We start from the raw sequence: 16,482 nt of genomic DNA, 5'->3' as shown, positions 1-16,482 counted from the left end.
TAAGTGACAGATCATTAAGCAACAATGCGCCGCACAGACCTGTCACTTACCAGTAGGAGGAGCTCCCGGCCGGTCACAGACATCGCAGCTCGCAGGTAAGTATGATGCTTCTAATATTGCTAAGTAACCATGGCACCCAGGACTGCAGTAACGTCCTGGTTGCCATGGTTACCGATCGGCGCCCCAGCGATTAAACTGGGACTCCGATCGGAACTCTCCGCTGCCACCAATGATCGGGGGGGGGGGGATAGGCCGCACACTGTGCCACCAATGAGTTAAATACAATAGAGGGAGGGGGGGCCGCACACTCTGCCTGTGCCACCAATGAGTTAAATACAATAGAGGGAGGGCGGGGGGGGGGGGCCGCACACTGTGCCACCAAAGAGTTAAATACAATAGAGGGAGGGGGGCAGGGGGGGGGGGGCGCACACTGTGCCACTAATGATAATACAATAGAGGGAGGGAGGGGGGGCCGCACACTGGCCACCAATGATATTCAAACTGGGGAGGGAGGGGGGTCTGCCCCCTGCTGCCTGGCAGCCCCTGATCTTTTACAGGGGGATATGATACGCATAATTAACCCCTTCAGGTGCGGCACCTGAGGGGTTAATTGTGCGTATCATAGCCCCCTGTAAGAGATCGGGTGCTGCCAGGCAGCAGGGGGCAGTCATGTACACAGTTTGTATTATATTCTAACTAGAAGCGCCCCCATCACCATGGGAACGCCTCTGTGTTAGAATATACTGTCGGATATGAGTTTTACCGATGTAACTCAAATTCGATGGTATATTCTAACATAGAGGCGTTCCCATGGTCAGGTGATGGGGACGCTTCAAGTTAAAATATACCATCGGATTGGAGAAAACTCAGATCCGATGGTATAAAAGGGACTCCTGACTTTACATTGAAAGTCAATGGGGACGGATCCGTTTGCAATTGCACCATATTGTGTCAACATCAAACGGATCCGTCCCCATTGACTTGCATTGTAATTGAGGACGGATCCGTTTGGCTCCGCACGGCCAGGCGGACACCAAAACGACATTTTTTTCATGTCCGTGGATCCTCCAAAAATCAAGGAAGACCCACGGACGAAAAAACGGTCACGGATCACGGGCCAACGTAACCCCGTTTTGCGGACCGTGAAAAAATACTGTTGTGTGCATGAGGCCTTGGGCCACCTGCATACGGGTGCAGAAAAACCAGAGCATAATACAGTACCAGCAAAGTGTATGAGATTGCACAAATCTCATGCACACTTTGCAAAAAAATTTCCGTGCAGAAATCTGAGCGGAAATTCGGGCAAAACCAGGCGTGGATAAAAAAAAGAGAAGTCATATCTTTCCTTTATACTTTCTCTCTTTTTATGCTTCTCTCCTGATTTTGGCTTCAAAAACTGCATAATAAACCCTAAACTCCACAGTGGATCTGCAGCAGCAAAATCTGTACAAATGGTGCGGATTTTATTGTGGAATTGTATAGAAATGCTGTAGGTTTGTCGCAGATTTAACCCACAATACAAATCTGTGGCAGAGATCCGCAATGTAAATTGACCACTGCTGTCAAGTCATGTGTGGATTTTGTCCGTAGCGTTAAAATCTTATCTACTTTTCTGCTACTGTAGATTCTGCGGATTTTTCCACATGCAAATCCGTTACAGCATTCACGCCATGTGGAGAAGTACCCATGCAAATATTTTCCTCCGCTGTAAGGACTTGGCTCATTCCAACCACAATCTTGAAAGCTTTATCTGTAAATTCTACATTGCAAACAGCCCAGGTGTTCAGCTCCCAAGTTAGAAATAACGTTAATAATCTGTATTTCAAACGTTTAGTTTCAAGTGCGATAGTAAACTGGAATTTAAAGGGGAACTAAACCATTGTCGTGCAGGAGTGCGTCTTATGTGCTCTGATCTGCTTCTCCAGCGCACAACGTACCGATACCATCTACTTTTTGTGGACACGTACTCCGCATGCTGGAAGAGCCAATGAAACAGTGCGGAGCACGATGAGAAGAGCTGCTGCATGATTGTGGATTCACCAAAGGTTTACGTCCCCTTTAGAGGCTATGGACACCTTTGCCATATTTTTTATTATTATTATTGCATTCTACTCGTTTTGGGCTAAAAATCACTTTTTGAATTGGTCTTTATTAAAAAAAGTCAACAGTTTTTCCTCTACAGCTCTCACATTCAGTGTACTGCAGACTTCTCCCTTCTCAGTGAATCCGTCAGAGAGTAGCCCTTATCTGCACTTTCCTAACAGCTCATAGACATCATTATAGCTACACTCTTACCAGATTTATAAGCATCTAAAGTGATCGTATTTAATAGTGATACTATTTTTCGTTGTAGTCTACAATGCTATAAAACGGCAGGGTTCAGATAGACTTTAATGTGAATTTTCAGGTGACCCCAACCCCCCCCCAGCTGACCAGTCACTCCCTGTCTGTCAAGATGGAGCAGGAAGCAAAGACCAGTGGGTAACTGGGAAATATTGGGACGGCAGTGCAGGGGTTTTCGGTGAGGTGGGTGTGATTTATTTTATTATCCTATACTGCTTTGAGCCCTTTTAAAAGACAAGTGACTGGACGGCCCCTTTAATTTAGCAAAGATAGAGAAACCTGTTTGTATTGACTGACACGCAACAAATTACTTAACAAAACTGCACAAGGAATCGGGCACGAAAAGCCACAAGCAACCAGCCGAGACTTGCGGCAGAAGCTGGACAGATGATTGCAGAACTAAAAGTGGGTATTTATGTTTTATTTTGTCACACCATCATGCCGACCATCATAAAACACTAGTCTATGAGGGTCCAGCTGCTGAGACCTCAAATTATCCTTAGTATAGCTAAAAAAAATATATATAAAAATAAATACTCCACACAAGTATATCTGTAAAGAATAATTCAAGGCAACTGGACGTACTGTAGATTTCTTGAAAACGTTTCACTCGTTCTTCCAACGAGCTTTCTCAATTCTGAGTGATTGTACAAACATTCTGGGAATAAATATGTAACTGAATCCACATCTGGTAATTATACCCAGCATTGGGTCAAAGGTGTTGATTCCATTATCTTAATTGGAGTCAGTAGGTGATAAAGACTTCCCAGAAAAAGGTGTCAAGACAGCATTGTATGTGGCAGACAATAGATGTCTAACCCCCCCACCTCTATTCCAGCTTGGCTTCTCCATTTTTCCGCTTTAAACCCAGCAACACACTGAGGCAACAACTGGTTCACCCCAAAGACCCAACGCCTAAACACAAGATGGACAACATTGTGTACGCAGTCCAGTGCAATGAGGAATGCTCAGAACTGTATATCGGCGAAACAAAACAACAACTACATCAGCGTATGGCCCAGCATAGAAGAGCCAAAACCTCTGGTCAAGAACCAGCCGTGTACTTACATCTAAAAGGAACAGGTCACACCTTTGAAGACAGTCAAGTACGTGTTTTGGATAAGGAGGCCGATTGGTGCAAACGAGGCGTGAAGGAGGCCATCTACGTAAAAATGGAGAAGCCAAGCTTGAATAGAGGTGGGGGGGTTAGACATCTATTGTCTGCCACATACAATGCTGCCTTTTTCTGGGAAGTCTTTATCACCTACTGACTCCAATTAGGATAATGGAATCAACACCTTTGACCCAATGCTGGGTATAATTACCAGATGTGGATTCAGTTACATATTTATTCCCAGAGAATTTGTACAATCACTCAGAATTTAGAAAGCTCGTTGGAAGAACGAGTGAAACGTTTTCAAGAAATCTACAGTACGTCCAGTTGCCTTGCCTTATGAATGACCTGGATAAATGAGAACCTTCACAGACACACAAGGTAAAGCCTCCACAGTGGGGCCAGAAATTCCAAATGTAATTTGCATCAAATTTATGAAATATCACAGGATGTTTGATAAATTTGGTGTATCTTACAGGAGTATTCCGGTTGTTTGAATGTATTCCCTATCCACAGAATAGGGTATAAATATTAGATTGGTGGGGATTCTACCGCTGGGATCCCCCCACCGATCATGAGAACGGGGGCCTCGTACCCCCTGCATCCCCCCCTGAAATTAACGGAGTGGCGGTCACACGTGCGTGGACGCTCCATTAATTTGTACGGGAGTTCCAGAGATAGCCAAGTACAGCTCTCGCCTATCTCTGGAATTCCCATCGAAATGAATGGAGTGGCCACACGCATGCCCGACCGGCGGCTCCATTCACTTCAGGGAGGATGCAGGTGGTACAAGGCCCCAATTCTCGTGATCAGTGGGGGTTCCAGCGGTAAGACCCCGACCGATCTAATAGCAACCGGAATACCCCTTTAAGTGCATCATAAGTCTAAAGGGTCGTTTTACACCGACTGATGATCTGTCAGGTTATCGGGGAGTGTTTGTATAAATGCTTATTACCGATAATCTGGCAGTGTAAAAGGTACCAGCCATCACCTGGGACGCACAGTATATCATTGCTCCTGTGCAGCATATCCCGGTGTATAAACAACAATCTGCTGCACTGGAATAATGATTTTCTATAGGGGACAAGTAATCGCTGTACCGATCGCCAGTCCCCATACCGCGGAGGTGATTGCTGCATGTAAAAGCCGCCCTCATCTCCGCTGATGATCTGACAGCGATTGGGAGCCTCTGCTTTGTTCCTGATAATCTGCCAGATCATTGGTCTGTGTAAAAGGGCCCCGACATTAAGGGGTGCACATGTTAAACCTCCACTCACCAGACACAAATAACCACGCCAAAACACTATTGTGGCAAATAATTTGTGGCACTAGCCTATTTATCGGATCATACAGCACAGCTGGGTGAACTGGACCGACTGCAGCATCTCAGATGATGGGCCGGGGGTCAGACATGCCACAAAGCCTGTGCTTGTCCTGCCATGGCCTGTCCGAAACTGGGGTTCTGCCATGAAGCCCGAGTGCCCACAGAGATGAGAAACAGTTCCACAAAGTCCATGTACATCTCGCCATGACCAACGCCATGAGTGTGAAGTGCCGCAATCCAGCCTTACAAGATAGAATATCACAAGAAAACTTATAAGGCCTGTTGGGTCTTTTAACATGTAATGTTCTTCTGCTATTCCTCACCTGCTCTGTCCTAAATCCCCCCAACATTACTCTCCCCCCTTATCCCCTCACCCACTTACCTTTAAACCTATCTTCCATGAGAAAGAACCACCCGCTATTGTTCTCTTATCTCCCCTTAGATTAGCTGTTGCCAGCTGTGCAGCCATCTACATTTTGCACAAAGGGACCCCTATCCCAACCTGTTTAGGTGTCCCCCTCTACTACCACCTTTTCTTCCCGGAGGCTCTCCTTGTGGTTCCTTACAGGCATTTTCTATCTTGAGATGTTACTCTACTTGCTATGGCGCCCTTTTTCCAGGTCGAAAATTGAGACTTTTTAAAAAGTCTCAATTGATAAATCTGGAGTGAAACTTCTTTTCACAATCAAAACTTGTGGGGTAAAAATGCAAAATATCGCAAAAATGTTTGCACAAGTAAGCTCAAACAGCTGAAATCCCTATTTTGTGACTTTTGATGCCAGAATTCTAGAGTGAAGAGCGCAATAACGCCCCCTGCTGATAATTATTTCATGTCAAGGACCAGTTTAAGCAGCCATTTCTGCATTGATGAGGTAGGAGGTAGTAACAAAGGGGGTCATTTATTATCCAGAATTATGCCTATATTAAGCGTATTTCTGGCGCAGATTGTGGCGAAACGGTTAGTTGCTCCACAATCTGCGACTTCTCCCCGATCATGTCGGGTCGAAAAAAGTGGGCATGATGCGAGGGAAGTGGAGGGGCCAGGAGGCCATCTCATTCATCATTTTGTAGGCCTGTTTTAGATGTAGAAAATGGTCTAAATGTAAGGCCTCCTCGTGTGCTGCCCGTTGCCATTTTGCAGATCCGCAATACACGGGCGCCATTCTGTGGGCATTCCGCATCACAGTTGCGGACCCATTCACTTCAATGGGTCCGCGAATCTAGAGATGCGGAATGGTGCAATACGGAAGCACGGAACGGAACCCTACGGAAGCACTACGAAGTGCTTCCGTGGGGTATCGTCTCGTACTTCCATTCCGCAAAAAGATAGAACATGTACTATCTTTTTGCGGAACGGGCGGATTGCGGAACCATTAAAGTGAATGAGTCCGCGATCCGCTGCAGCTGCCCCATGGTCGGTGTTTGTGCAATTTGCGGGCTGCAGCATGGTCACGGGGCACACACGTTCCTGTGCAGGAGATCTAAGACAGCAAGGAAGCTGTCTTATAATTAGACTGGCACTGGATAGGCCAAAGTTATGTAGAGGCCTTGAGCCTCTTCATTACTTTTGCGGTTCCCTCGCCAGATATAGGGGTTATTAAGACCGGCGTCTAAAACGCTGGTCTTAATAAATGACCCCCAAAGTTCACAACTGTCTGCCCTCTGTTTTAACTACTGTATTGGTAGCTCATATTAAAGGCTATGTCCACCTTTACAACTAGGGATAAGCAAATTGGAACCAAACCCGAGTTTGGGAAATGTTTTTTTTCCAGTAGAAATCAATTTCGCGAGACTTCACAAAGTAATAACTTTGGCTCATCGGAGCCAATGCATTCTAATACTGTACGGAGCGCTCGCTCCGTACAGTATTGAAACAAAGTTTTATGCGAATCGATGTTTCATCCGAAGTTGACTCGCTCATCCCTATTTACAACCGTAATTCTATTTTTTTCAATGGATCGAAAATGAAAATGAAATGAAAACCTACTGCAGAGTTGCAACATTTTTTTATTTTAGATGCATTAGGATAAGAAAATGGTTGCAGCAAAAAAAGGTGATAAAAAATAAACTTGCACAGTAAGGCTACTTTCACACTGGCGTTTTGGCTTTCCGTTTGTGAGATCCGTTTAGGGCTCTCACAAGCGGTCCAAAACGGATCAGTTTTGCCCTAGTGCATTCTGAATGGAAAAGGATCCGCTCAGAATGCATCAGGTTGCCTCCGATCCATCTCCATTCCGCTTTGGAGGCGGAAACAAAACGGTGCTTGCAGAACATGTCCTATCCTGAAACTGAGCCAAACGGATCTGTTCTGGCACACAATGTAAGTCAATGGGGACGGATCCGTTTTCTATGACACAATCTGGCACAATAGAAAAGGGATCCGTCCTACATTGACTTTCAATGGTGTTCAAGAAGGATCCGTCTTGGATATGTTAAAGATAATACAAACGGATCCGTTCTGAACGGATGCAGACGGTTGTATTATCTAAACGGATCCGTCTGTGCAGATCCATGACGGATCCGCACCAAATGCGAGTGTGAAAGTAGCCTTATTCTGGCATTTTTACAGCCTGAGGAAAAACACCAGTGCAAATTCATATGTGTATTGACTCTTAAGGCCAATTTTAAACCGCGTCCGTCAAATACAGCGGTATTTCCCAGACTGAACGCTGCTCCTGTGACACGAACTCACGGTATTATAATGCTGTATGTTGTGGCCCGACCTCAGCTGTACTGAATTGTACTAACAAAATGCCGGCAGTACAATCCAGTACAGCTGTGGTCGGGCCACAACATACAGCATTATAATACCGTGAGTTCGTGTCACAGGAGCAACGTTCAGTCTGGGAAACACCGCTGAGCTTGTTTGTCGGCTGATCCCTACCCTGTTTACACTGGTGAAGGATTCGACACCAGCCTTCTCACGATTATTCATTCACCCGTGTAATAGGGTTTACTCATAGGACGGCAGCAGATTTAAACATTTGCAGCTTGAGGGCTCATGCCCACGAGCATAATGGCTTAGTTCCTGCAAATAGCGGTCCGCTGTATACGGGCACTGGCCATGTGCTTTTCGTTTGAGAACCTATTGACTTGAATGGGTCCGCGATCCACCAGATATACGACCTAAGATAGGACTTCATCTATCTTTTGCAGACTAGAGGCACATATCGGAAGCCCACAGAATCGTTTCGTAGTGCTTCCTGGTCTGTGACTCCGCACCGCAAAAAGATAGAACACGTTCTATCTTTGACTGTATCCTGCAGATCACGGAACCATTCAAGTCAATGGGTCCGCATCTGCAAACAAAGAGCACACAGCCAGTGCGCGTGCATTGTGGACTGCTATTCAGTGCCATCACGCTCGTGGGCCTGAGCCCTGACTGGAATTCTCAGCGGATTTTGACGCTGTATGTGAATGTGGTTTAAACCCCACTCCCTACATTGTGCAGTACTCTATATACAATTATGGTGGGAATTACAGTACAATGTAGTATGAAAATACTGCATCAGAATCCCTTCCAGAGTGGATTCTAGGCATGCTGCAGACTTTGAAATCCAAGTCTGGTGTATATCTTTTTTGGAAGATTTTACATCCGCAGGATCCGGATGTAATACACGTGAGCGCTGCGAGTTATAAACACTGGTGAATCCTTGTGCTTACTGATATGCAACTGACAACTCTGGCTAATCCCTCAGGCTGATGTTCAGAACTGAGGCTTTAGCCAATGTATTCCTGTCAGGGACCCATCGGAGCCCTTGTGCACCACCGTCAAGGTACCTCAGCGTGGCATGGGTTCCTACTACCACTAGACTTTCTACGGTGTGTGAACACGGTCTGAGAGGTGCTAAGATACAACTTACAGCCAAGCTCCCACATATCTAAACATATCAAGAAAAATAACTAAAATAAAGTGGCCTAAATGGGAGGAAATGCTCAAAAACCCCAAACACTGTGGCGTCTTTATAACCGGGGGAGCAATTCCTCCGCATGTGATCCGTTGCTAACGGCAAAAAATGCGTACAATGGAGGATGTCGGCAGCGGACCACATGCACCACAATGGCATCCTACACAAGACGGGATAATGTGTGGATGCAAAAATACATAAATCACTGCGAAGGGTGCACCACAATGGTATGCAACTGACAACACTGGCTAATCCCTCAGGCCCCATGCACACTGCCGTGTTTCACAGCCGTGTGCGGGCCGTGGAACCGCGGCCTGGATCCCTCCTGAGAGCAGGAGCGCACGGCGTCACTGGTTGCTATGACGCCGTGCGCTCCCTGCTGCCGCCGCAATACAGTAATACACTGGTATGATCTATACCAGTGTATTACTGTACTGTGCCGGCAGCAGGGAGCGCACGGCGTCATAGCAACCAATGACGCCGTGCGCTCCTGCTCTCAGGAGGAATCCAGGCCGCGGTTCCACGGCCCGCACACGGCTGTGAAACACGGCAGTGTGCATGGGCCTCAGGCTGATGTTAAGAACTGAGACTTTAGCCAATAATTTCCTGTCAGGAATCGGACACACCGTCAAGGTATCTCAGCATGGCTTGCAGCCCTATCCCCTCTACATGAGTGATCTCACTATGGAGGTATGTGGGAGCTTGGCGGTAAGTTGTATCTTAGCACCTCTCAGACCGTGTTCACACTCCGTAGGTAGTTTAGTGGCAGGAACCCATGCCACGCTGAGGTACCTTGACGGTGGTGCACAAGGGCTCCGATGGGTCCCTGACAGGAATACATTGGCTAAAGTCTCAGTTCTTAACATCAGCCTGAGGGATTAGCCAGTGTTGTCCGTTGCATATCATTGTGGTGCACCCTTCACAGTGATTTATGTATTTTTGCATCCACACATTATCCCATCTTGTGTAGGATGCCATTGTGGTGCATGTGGTCCGCTGCCGACATCCTCCATTGTATGCATTTTTTGCTGGGGATTGCCGTTAGCAACGGATCACATGCGGAGGAATTGCTCCCCCGGTTATAAACACGCCACAGTGTTTGGGGTTTTTGAGCGTTTCCTCCCATTTAGGCCACTTTATTTTAGATATTTTTCTTACTTATTTTCCGTTGCAGAACTTTCTGAACATCTTAGAAAATGAGAAGTAAGATTTCCACCTCTCCATTCACGTGTGCACCTAGAAAATGATGGAGAGATAAAAGTCCTTTTCCAGCACCTCACCTACGCCCAGAGGTCACCGTGTTTCGTGTAATCCATAAATCACTGGTCGTGCTGTGCTAATCATGTGCAGATCATTTTCAGAGTATTACTCTGTGGCTTGAAATCTAATCTGTCTGGCTCTATGAGGCATTCGATTGTAAAGTGTGGCTAATGGAGGGTTTAATTCCTCTTGGTACAAAGCACTCGCAGGGAATCCTCTGGGGTCCCTGAGATGGAGAGCAAACATCCTGCACTTCCAAGAACCAGGCCAGCCTGCGATCCTTATCTGACATACTATTCTACATGGCTGTGGCCGTAGGATGTACAATAGGGTGTGCCATAGGGTGTAACATAGGATGGACCATAGGGTGTACTATAACATGGGATGGACCACAGGATGTAGTATAGGTTGTAAGTTGTAACATAGGATGTACCATAGAGTGTGCCATAGGGTGTACTATAGGATGTAACATGGGATGGATCATAGGGTGTATCATAGGGTGTACCGTAGGATGTATCATAGGGTGTACTATAGGATGTAACATAGGATGGACCATAGGGTGTACTATAGGATGTAACATAGGATGGACCATAGGGTGTACTATAGGATGTAACATAGGATGGACTATAGGATGTAACATAGGATGGACCATAGGGTGTACTATAGGATGTAACATAGGATGGACCATAGGGTGTACTATAGGATGTAACATAGGATGGACCATAGGGTGTACTATAGGATGGACCATAGGGTGTACTATAGGATGTACCATAGGGTGTATCATAGGGTGTACCGTAGGATGTATCATAGGGTGTACTATAACATGGGATGGACCACAGGATGTACCCAGGGGCAAAGCTACCATAGCAGCAGACCATGCAACTGCTATGGGGCCCAGGGCAAGAGGGGGCTCAGTCTTAGTTGGGATTATCTCCTCTTCTACTGGAGGTGAAAATTTGGTCAGGACTCTACCCTCTAAAGCAGGCATGTCCAAACTGCGGACCTCCAGCTGTTGCAAAACTACAACTCCCAGCATGCCCTAATAGCTGTAAGCTATCCAGGCATGCTGGGAGTTGTAGTTTTGCAACAGCTGGAGGGCCGCAGTTTGGACATGCCTGCTCTAAAGGAACAACTTTTAGCAAATGAATCGTAGCAAAATGGCCCAAGGGTCATTGAAAAGGGTTTAGGCAAAAACCTTCTGTTCTCTATGTACGCCACTGGATGTACCATAGGGTTTCCTATAGGATGTACCATAGGGTGTACCGTAGGATGTATCATAGGGTGTACCGTAGGATGTATCATAGGGTGTACCGTAGGATGTACCATAGGGTGTACCGTAGGATGTACCATAGGGTGTACTGTAGGATGTACCATAGGGTGTACTGTAGGATGTACCATAGGGTGCGCCATAGGGTAGACTATAGTATGTACCATAGGATGTACCGTAGGATGCGCCATAGGGTAAACTATAGTATGTACCATAGGGTGTGCCATAGGGTAAACTATAGTATGTACCATAGGGTGTACCATAGGATGTGCCATTATTATTTATTAAAGCGCTGTTCATTCCCTGGCGCTGTAAATATGATCTCTGCAGAACCAGTAACCAGAGACGAACACTTTTTTCATAGTTGGTACAAAGTTAGATAGAAGTGTCTATACATTCACTGGATTTATCATCCAGCCACTGTGATAGACATAGCGCTGGTCTACACTTTAGTAAATCTGCCCCATTTTCTTCAGTAAAGAGGTTGTTAAAGTGGATTTACACTGCTCTATATTCGTTCCTGTGAGCGCTCGTTCCTGCCAATCTGCCTGTGTAAATGTGCCGCCGATCACCCAATGAAGAAGCAAAACTCTCATCCATCGGGTGATCCTGTAGTTCACATAAATTATCGTATCTGGGCGGCAGATCGTGCTGTCTAAACATCTATCTGCAGCCCAGAAACAGGACAAGCGATCACAATAGTGACCCCTTGTCCTCACACTGTGGAGGAGATTGCTTCCTTCCCAACCATGGGCTGCTCCTCGGCCTTTAGTATTGATAGCCTGTCTCCGGGATAGGCCATCAGGATATGCGCGGCGGTGGTCTGACACCCCGCACATCAGCAGGAGCAGTCCTCAGGGCCCACCTGCCGGTCATGATTACACAGTGGATGAAGCTGTGTAGTCCCGGCACTGGAGCTAATCTGAAAAAGCTGATCGGCGGGGGTACGGAGAGACCTCCACCAATTGGATATTGATGGCCTGTCCTGAGGATAGGCCTTTAGTAGTAAAATCCTGCACAACCCCTTTAAGAATGGAAAACTGAGAACGGGGGGGGGGGGGATTTATCAAATGAAAGGCGGATTCTGATTGGTTGCTATGGACAACTAAGCCAGTTATCTTTACAACAGTTTCGCTAAATCTCCTTTATGGTTTTCTATATACCATTACTGCAGCACTATTAGGCTATATTCACCCGGCTGTATGTATTTTACTGTCCGCAAAATGTGGATGACATCTGTGGGTTGGTCCGTGTTGCATCCGTTTTTTGTTTTTTTTTGCACACCCATTGATTTCAATGGGTCCTTGGTCCGCATTTGCGGCCCAAAATAGGACATGTTCTATCTTTTGCAGAACGGACACCTTCTGTGTGCTTTCCACATTCATATGTCGGTTCCACAAAAGATGTCCTATTTTTTGGCCAGAAAATGCAGTTCAAGACCCATTGAAGGCAATGCGTCTGCAACAAAAAAAAAAGGATGCAACATTTTGCGGATTCGCGTTTTGCAGACTGCAAAATACTTCCGGTCGTGTGAATTTAGCCTTACATTGTATATTGGGCAGTAGCACTAATAGAAGACTTGCTGGTACAGAATGCAGATAGCACTGAGGAGGCGTCTCCGAGGACTTCTGTCCGGGAACTTAGACAGCAGCGTATAAACAATGAAGGCTCCTTGTAGACCTCGTATCCAGCAGAAGGAGGCACGAGTTACTACAGCGCAATGTGACCATAAATGGTTTGTTATAGGATGTGGGGGTTTATAGTTCTCTCCTCTGCCAAGTGCAGCTCAAGGGTTTCCAACATAGTCCAGACTGCTGCCTGCATTGCTGCCTCCGTATATCACACCGCCCAAGTGTCTCACAAGGGCTTATCTCTTCTTTGTTTCACCTTATTGTCTTTGCTTCTGAATAGCCTTTTTTTTTTTTGCACTGATCAATAGATCCACATGAATACATTTACTATACTGTACATTCGTTTACGACGTCTGTGCCTAGAGGGTTGTATATTTAGGTGACTTTGTGCTAGTTTGTTAGTTGAAAACCCTTGAAGAACAATATATGATCCCTCACATAATGACTCTGAAGCACACATTCACAGACAGGGGCCACGTGTGGAAAGCAGTACGTTTCTGTGTGGCACCCAGCAGGTGGGCAAAACACAATGCACAGTGTGTTTTTCCAGTATAATGCCGTGCCGCAAGACTGATAGAGATGGAAAGACGATTCAGAGTAATGGGGAGAGACACAGAACGAAAGCTGAACGGGGGCGCGATATGGGGGCGTCAGTAATGTTTAGGTTAGGACTTCACGGTGATATATGACACCAATCAGTGTCTTGTCTAAGCATCTTTGCAGATGGATGTGACCCAATGCATGTTCTTCAAAAAGATGGAACCTATAATACCCTAAAGACTGAATGTTGTTGTGTTCTTCTTCATTAGTGAATGCAGGTCTGGGAACAATCGGGGTTGCACACATGGATTTTGTTGCAGAGATTTCCGCGACCAAAAATCTGTTCCATTCAGGGGCATAGCTAAAGACTCATGGGCCCTGGTGCAAGAGTTCAGCTTGGGCCCCCCTTCCCTCAATGCTTTGTGGCCAGGGACAGGGAAGCACATGGTCTTCATGCTCCCTGAGGCAAAAATTGAAATTTTTTACCTAACCCCTTCCCTAAAGCCAGAGGTGTAACTTTACCAGCATGCACTTTCTATAATACTGTTGTCTTCTTATGCACCACAAGGGTCTTTGGGCCCCTCAGGCTCCTAGGCCCGGTGCGACTGCTACCTCTGCACCCCCTCTAGCTACGCCCCTGGTTCCATTCATTTGAATTGGGTCGTTTTGGCGAGAAGCTCATGGATTTCTGCAAGCTTCAGGCCTCATGCACACGACCGTTGTGTGCATCCGTGGCCGTTGTGCCGTTTTCCGTTTTTTTTCACGGACCCATTGACTTTCAATGGGTCCGTGGAAAAATCGGAAAATGCACCGTTTGGCAGCCGCATCCGTGATCCGTGTTTCCTGGCCGTGAAAAAAATATGACCTGTCCTATTTTTTTCATGGCCAACGGTTCACGGACCCATTCAAGTCAAGGGGTCCGTGAAAAATCACGGATGCACACAAGATTGTCATCCGTGTCCGTGATCCGTGATCCGTGTCCGTTTTTTCCTATAATTTCAATGGCAAACTTGACTTAGATATTTCTTTAATTTTTCATGTCCGTGGATCCTCCAAAAAACAAGGAAGACCCACGGACGAAAAAACAGTCACGGATCACAGACCTACGGACCCAGTTTTTGCGGACCTTAAAAAAAAACGGTCGTGTGCATGAGGCCTCATTCAAACGAATGGAACTGACTTTCGGTGGCAGAAATTATCTGCACCAAATTCTGATGCTCTTAGGCTCTCTTCACACGTTGTGGATTTTGTTGTAGAACTTTGTGACTGAAAATCAATTCCATTCATTTGAATGGGGAGGCAAGCTCGGTGAATGGAACTGATTTCCAAGGGCTGCACGGCGATACTGGTCGCGGCCAGGATCACTGAGCAGCGGCGATCCCATAGAAATGAATGTTATGTTGCATTTCTTGTGACTGCTGCGGTGATCCCATTCATTTCTACGGGATCACCACTACTCATCAATCCTGGCCGTGACAGGTGTTGCACGACCCGTGTCGCCGTGTAGCCCTTGCCTTAGAGATCTGAAATCTTGTATAGAGTATAGATGAATCGATTTGTCTCATCAAGCAGTGTTCTGCACCTGTGACGGGGCCCCCCAAAGCTGAAAACGCTCCCCCTGCAGCTTGATTGATAGAACTGAACATCTCCCCCCGGCCCTGACAATTCCACACCTATGTTGCGGCTTTGGGTAGCGATGCAAGCGCAGAGGCTCTGCTTCCGCCACTGGAGCAGTGACTGTTCATGCGCCACTACCCAGAAGTGTAGTGACGTATGCACAATTGGTTCACTATAGGTGGAAGCAGACCTCTGCCTTGCACCACTACCTTTTGCAGGCACCAGATAGCCCGGCCCTGTCAATCAAGCAGCACAGCAACAATAATCATGGCGGACATGATCTTCACTTGGATCTAGACAAGCTTCTAGTGCCTTCATCCCCCAGAACCCAAAGAGGTTTACTGAATCCATCCCAAATCTTTGAACACATTGCAGCGATATTATACTATATATATTAGTAGTCTCCAACCTATGGCTTTCCCAATATTGCAGAACTACAACTTCCAGTATGTCCAAGCAATCTGTGTATAGCAGTGCCTGCTGAAAGTTGTAGTTGTAGGCTGGCTACTACTTTGCTGCAGGCAAGCTGTCACACGTGAAGTACCCTGTATTGCATGATCTGTCCCAAATTCACACGCATGCATGCAATGTAGTTGTAACTGCACCGCAACCATTACATGTGAAAATATCTTAAGGGTATGACCCGGTAGTGCAGCTGGTTGTATATGTCGGCAGCCAATGACTGCACAGTTTTGCGGTAAAATTATATGGCCATTGGTTGCTGTAGGTGGGGGTGGCTTGGATGTATATCGCCAGCCGCACTGTTGGGTTGTACCATTAGGGTGGTTTCACATGTGGATTTCTGTAAAACCTGCCGCCATGTCTGTAACCACCCATATAGTGTATATTCTTTTCCCTCTAGGACTTGCAGTCTGAGATTACCAGCATGCAGGTGGAGCTGGGTATGAAAGAGGCCACCATCAGTGCACTGAAAGCAGAGGTGGAGTCCCAGCGAAGGCGCCTGCAGGATATCTCAGGTAGTCTCATTATGCAGATGGGGTTTTCTTTGTTTCTCCTCTTCTGTCTCCTTTTTAAATATCGGGTGTGCCCCTAACAGAATGGAAACGAGACACCAAATGTCTGGGGGACGGGGGCCACCTGCCCCCGCCGCTGTTGTGCTGGTTCTCCAGTGCAGTGTGATAAGGGCAGGTCTCTGCAGGGAAGCTCTGTGTTCTCAGCTCCGTTACAATAATCCCTATCACTTCATTGTATTGTCTTTCCGGATACAAAAGCTTCTTACCTTCTTACTTACATTTTTTGTAGATAAAGGTACACAGAAAATATACAGAATCGTTGTTTGCCGACAGCAGAGGCTGTTTAGATGGAGCGATCTGCTGCCGTCAAATGATGATTTAGGTGACTGCATGAACAATCCTATTACCCGATGAACAAGTGTTCCTACTAGTAAGCAGATTAAAGGGGCCTTAGACGGGTTGTGTAAGAGTAGGGCGGGTTTTGGCAACCCCTCCCCCTCATTC

The 16,482-nt window shown here is 46.5% G+C and overlaps 1 protein-coding gene across 3 annotated transcripts in view; it reads left to right on the top strand.

The window, feature by feature from the left end:
- Window positions 1–16,482, top strand: part of LOC122938784 (ELKS/Rab6-interacting/CAST family member 1-like) — a 73,652-nt gene that overhangs the window by 13,342 nt on the left and 43,828 nt on the right. For all 3 annotated transcript variants that reach the window (XM_044294552.1, XM_044294553.1, XM_044294551.1), the window contains exons 4-5: window positions 2,670–2,748; window positions 15,867–15,981. In XM_044294552.1, the coding sequence (XP_044150487.1) occupies window positions 2,670–2,748; window positions 15,867–15,981 (194 nt within the window). The remainder of the gene's footprint in view (window positions 1–2,669; window positions 2,749–15,866; window positions 15,982–16,482) is intronic.

This window comes from Bufo gargarizans, chromosome 5 (assembly GCF_014858855.1).
Source record: "Bufo gargarizans isolate SCDJY-AF-19 chromosome 5, ASM1485885v1, whole genome shotgun sequence".
NCBI classification, from domain to species: Eukaryota; Metazoa; Chordata; class Amphibia; order Anura; family Bufonidae; genus Bufo; species Bufo gargarizans.
This window is presented reverse-complemented; position numbering and strand designations above follow the sequence as displayed.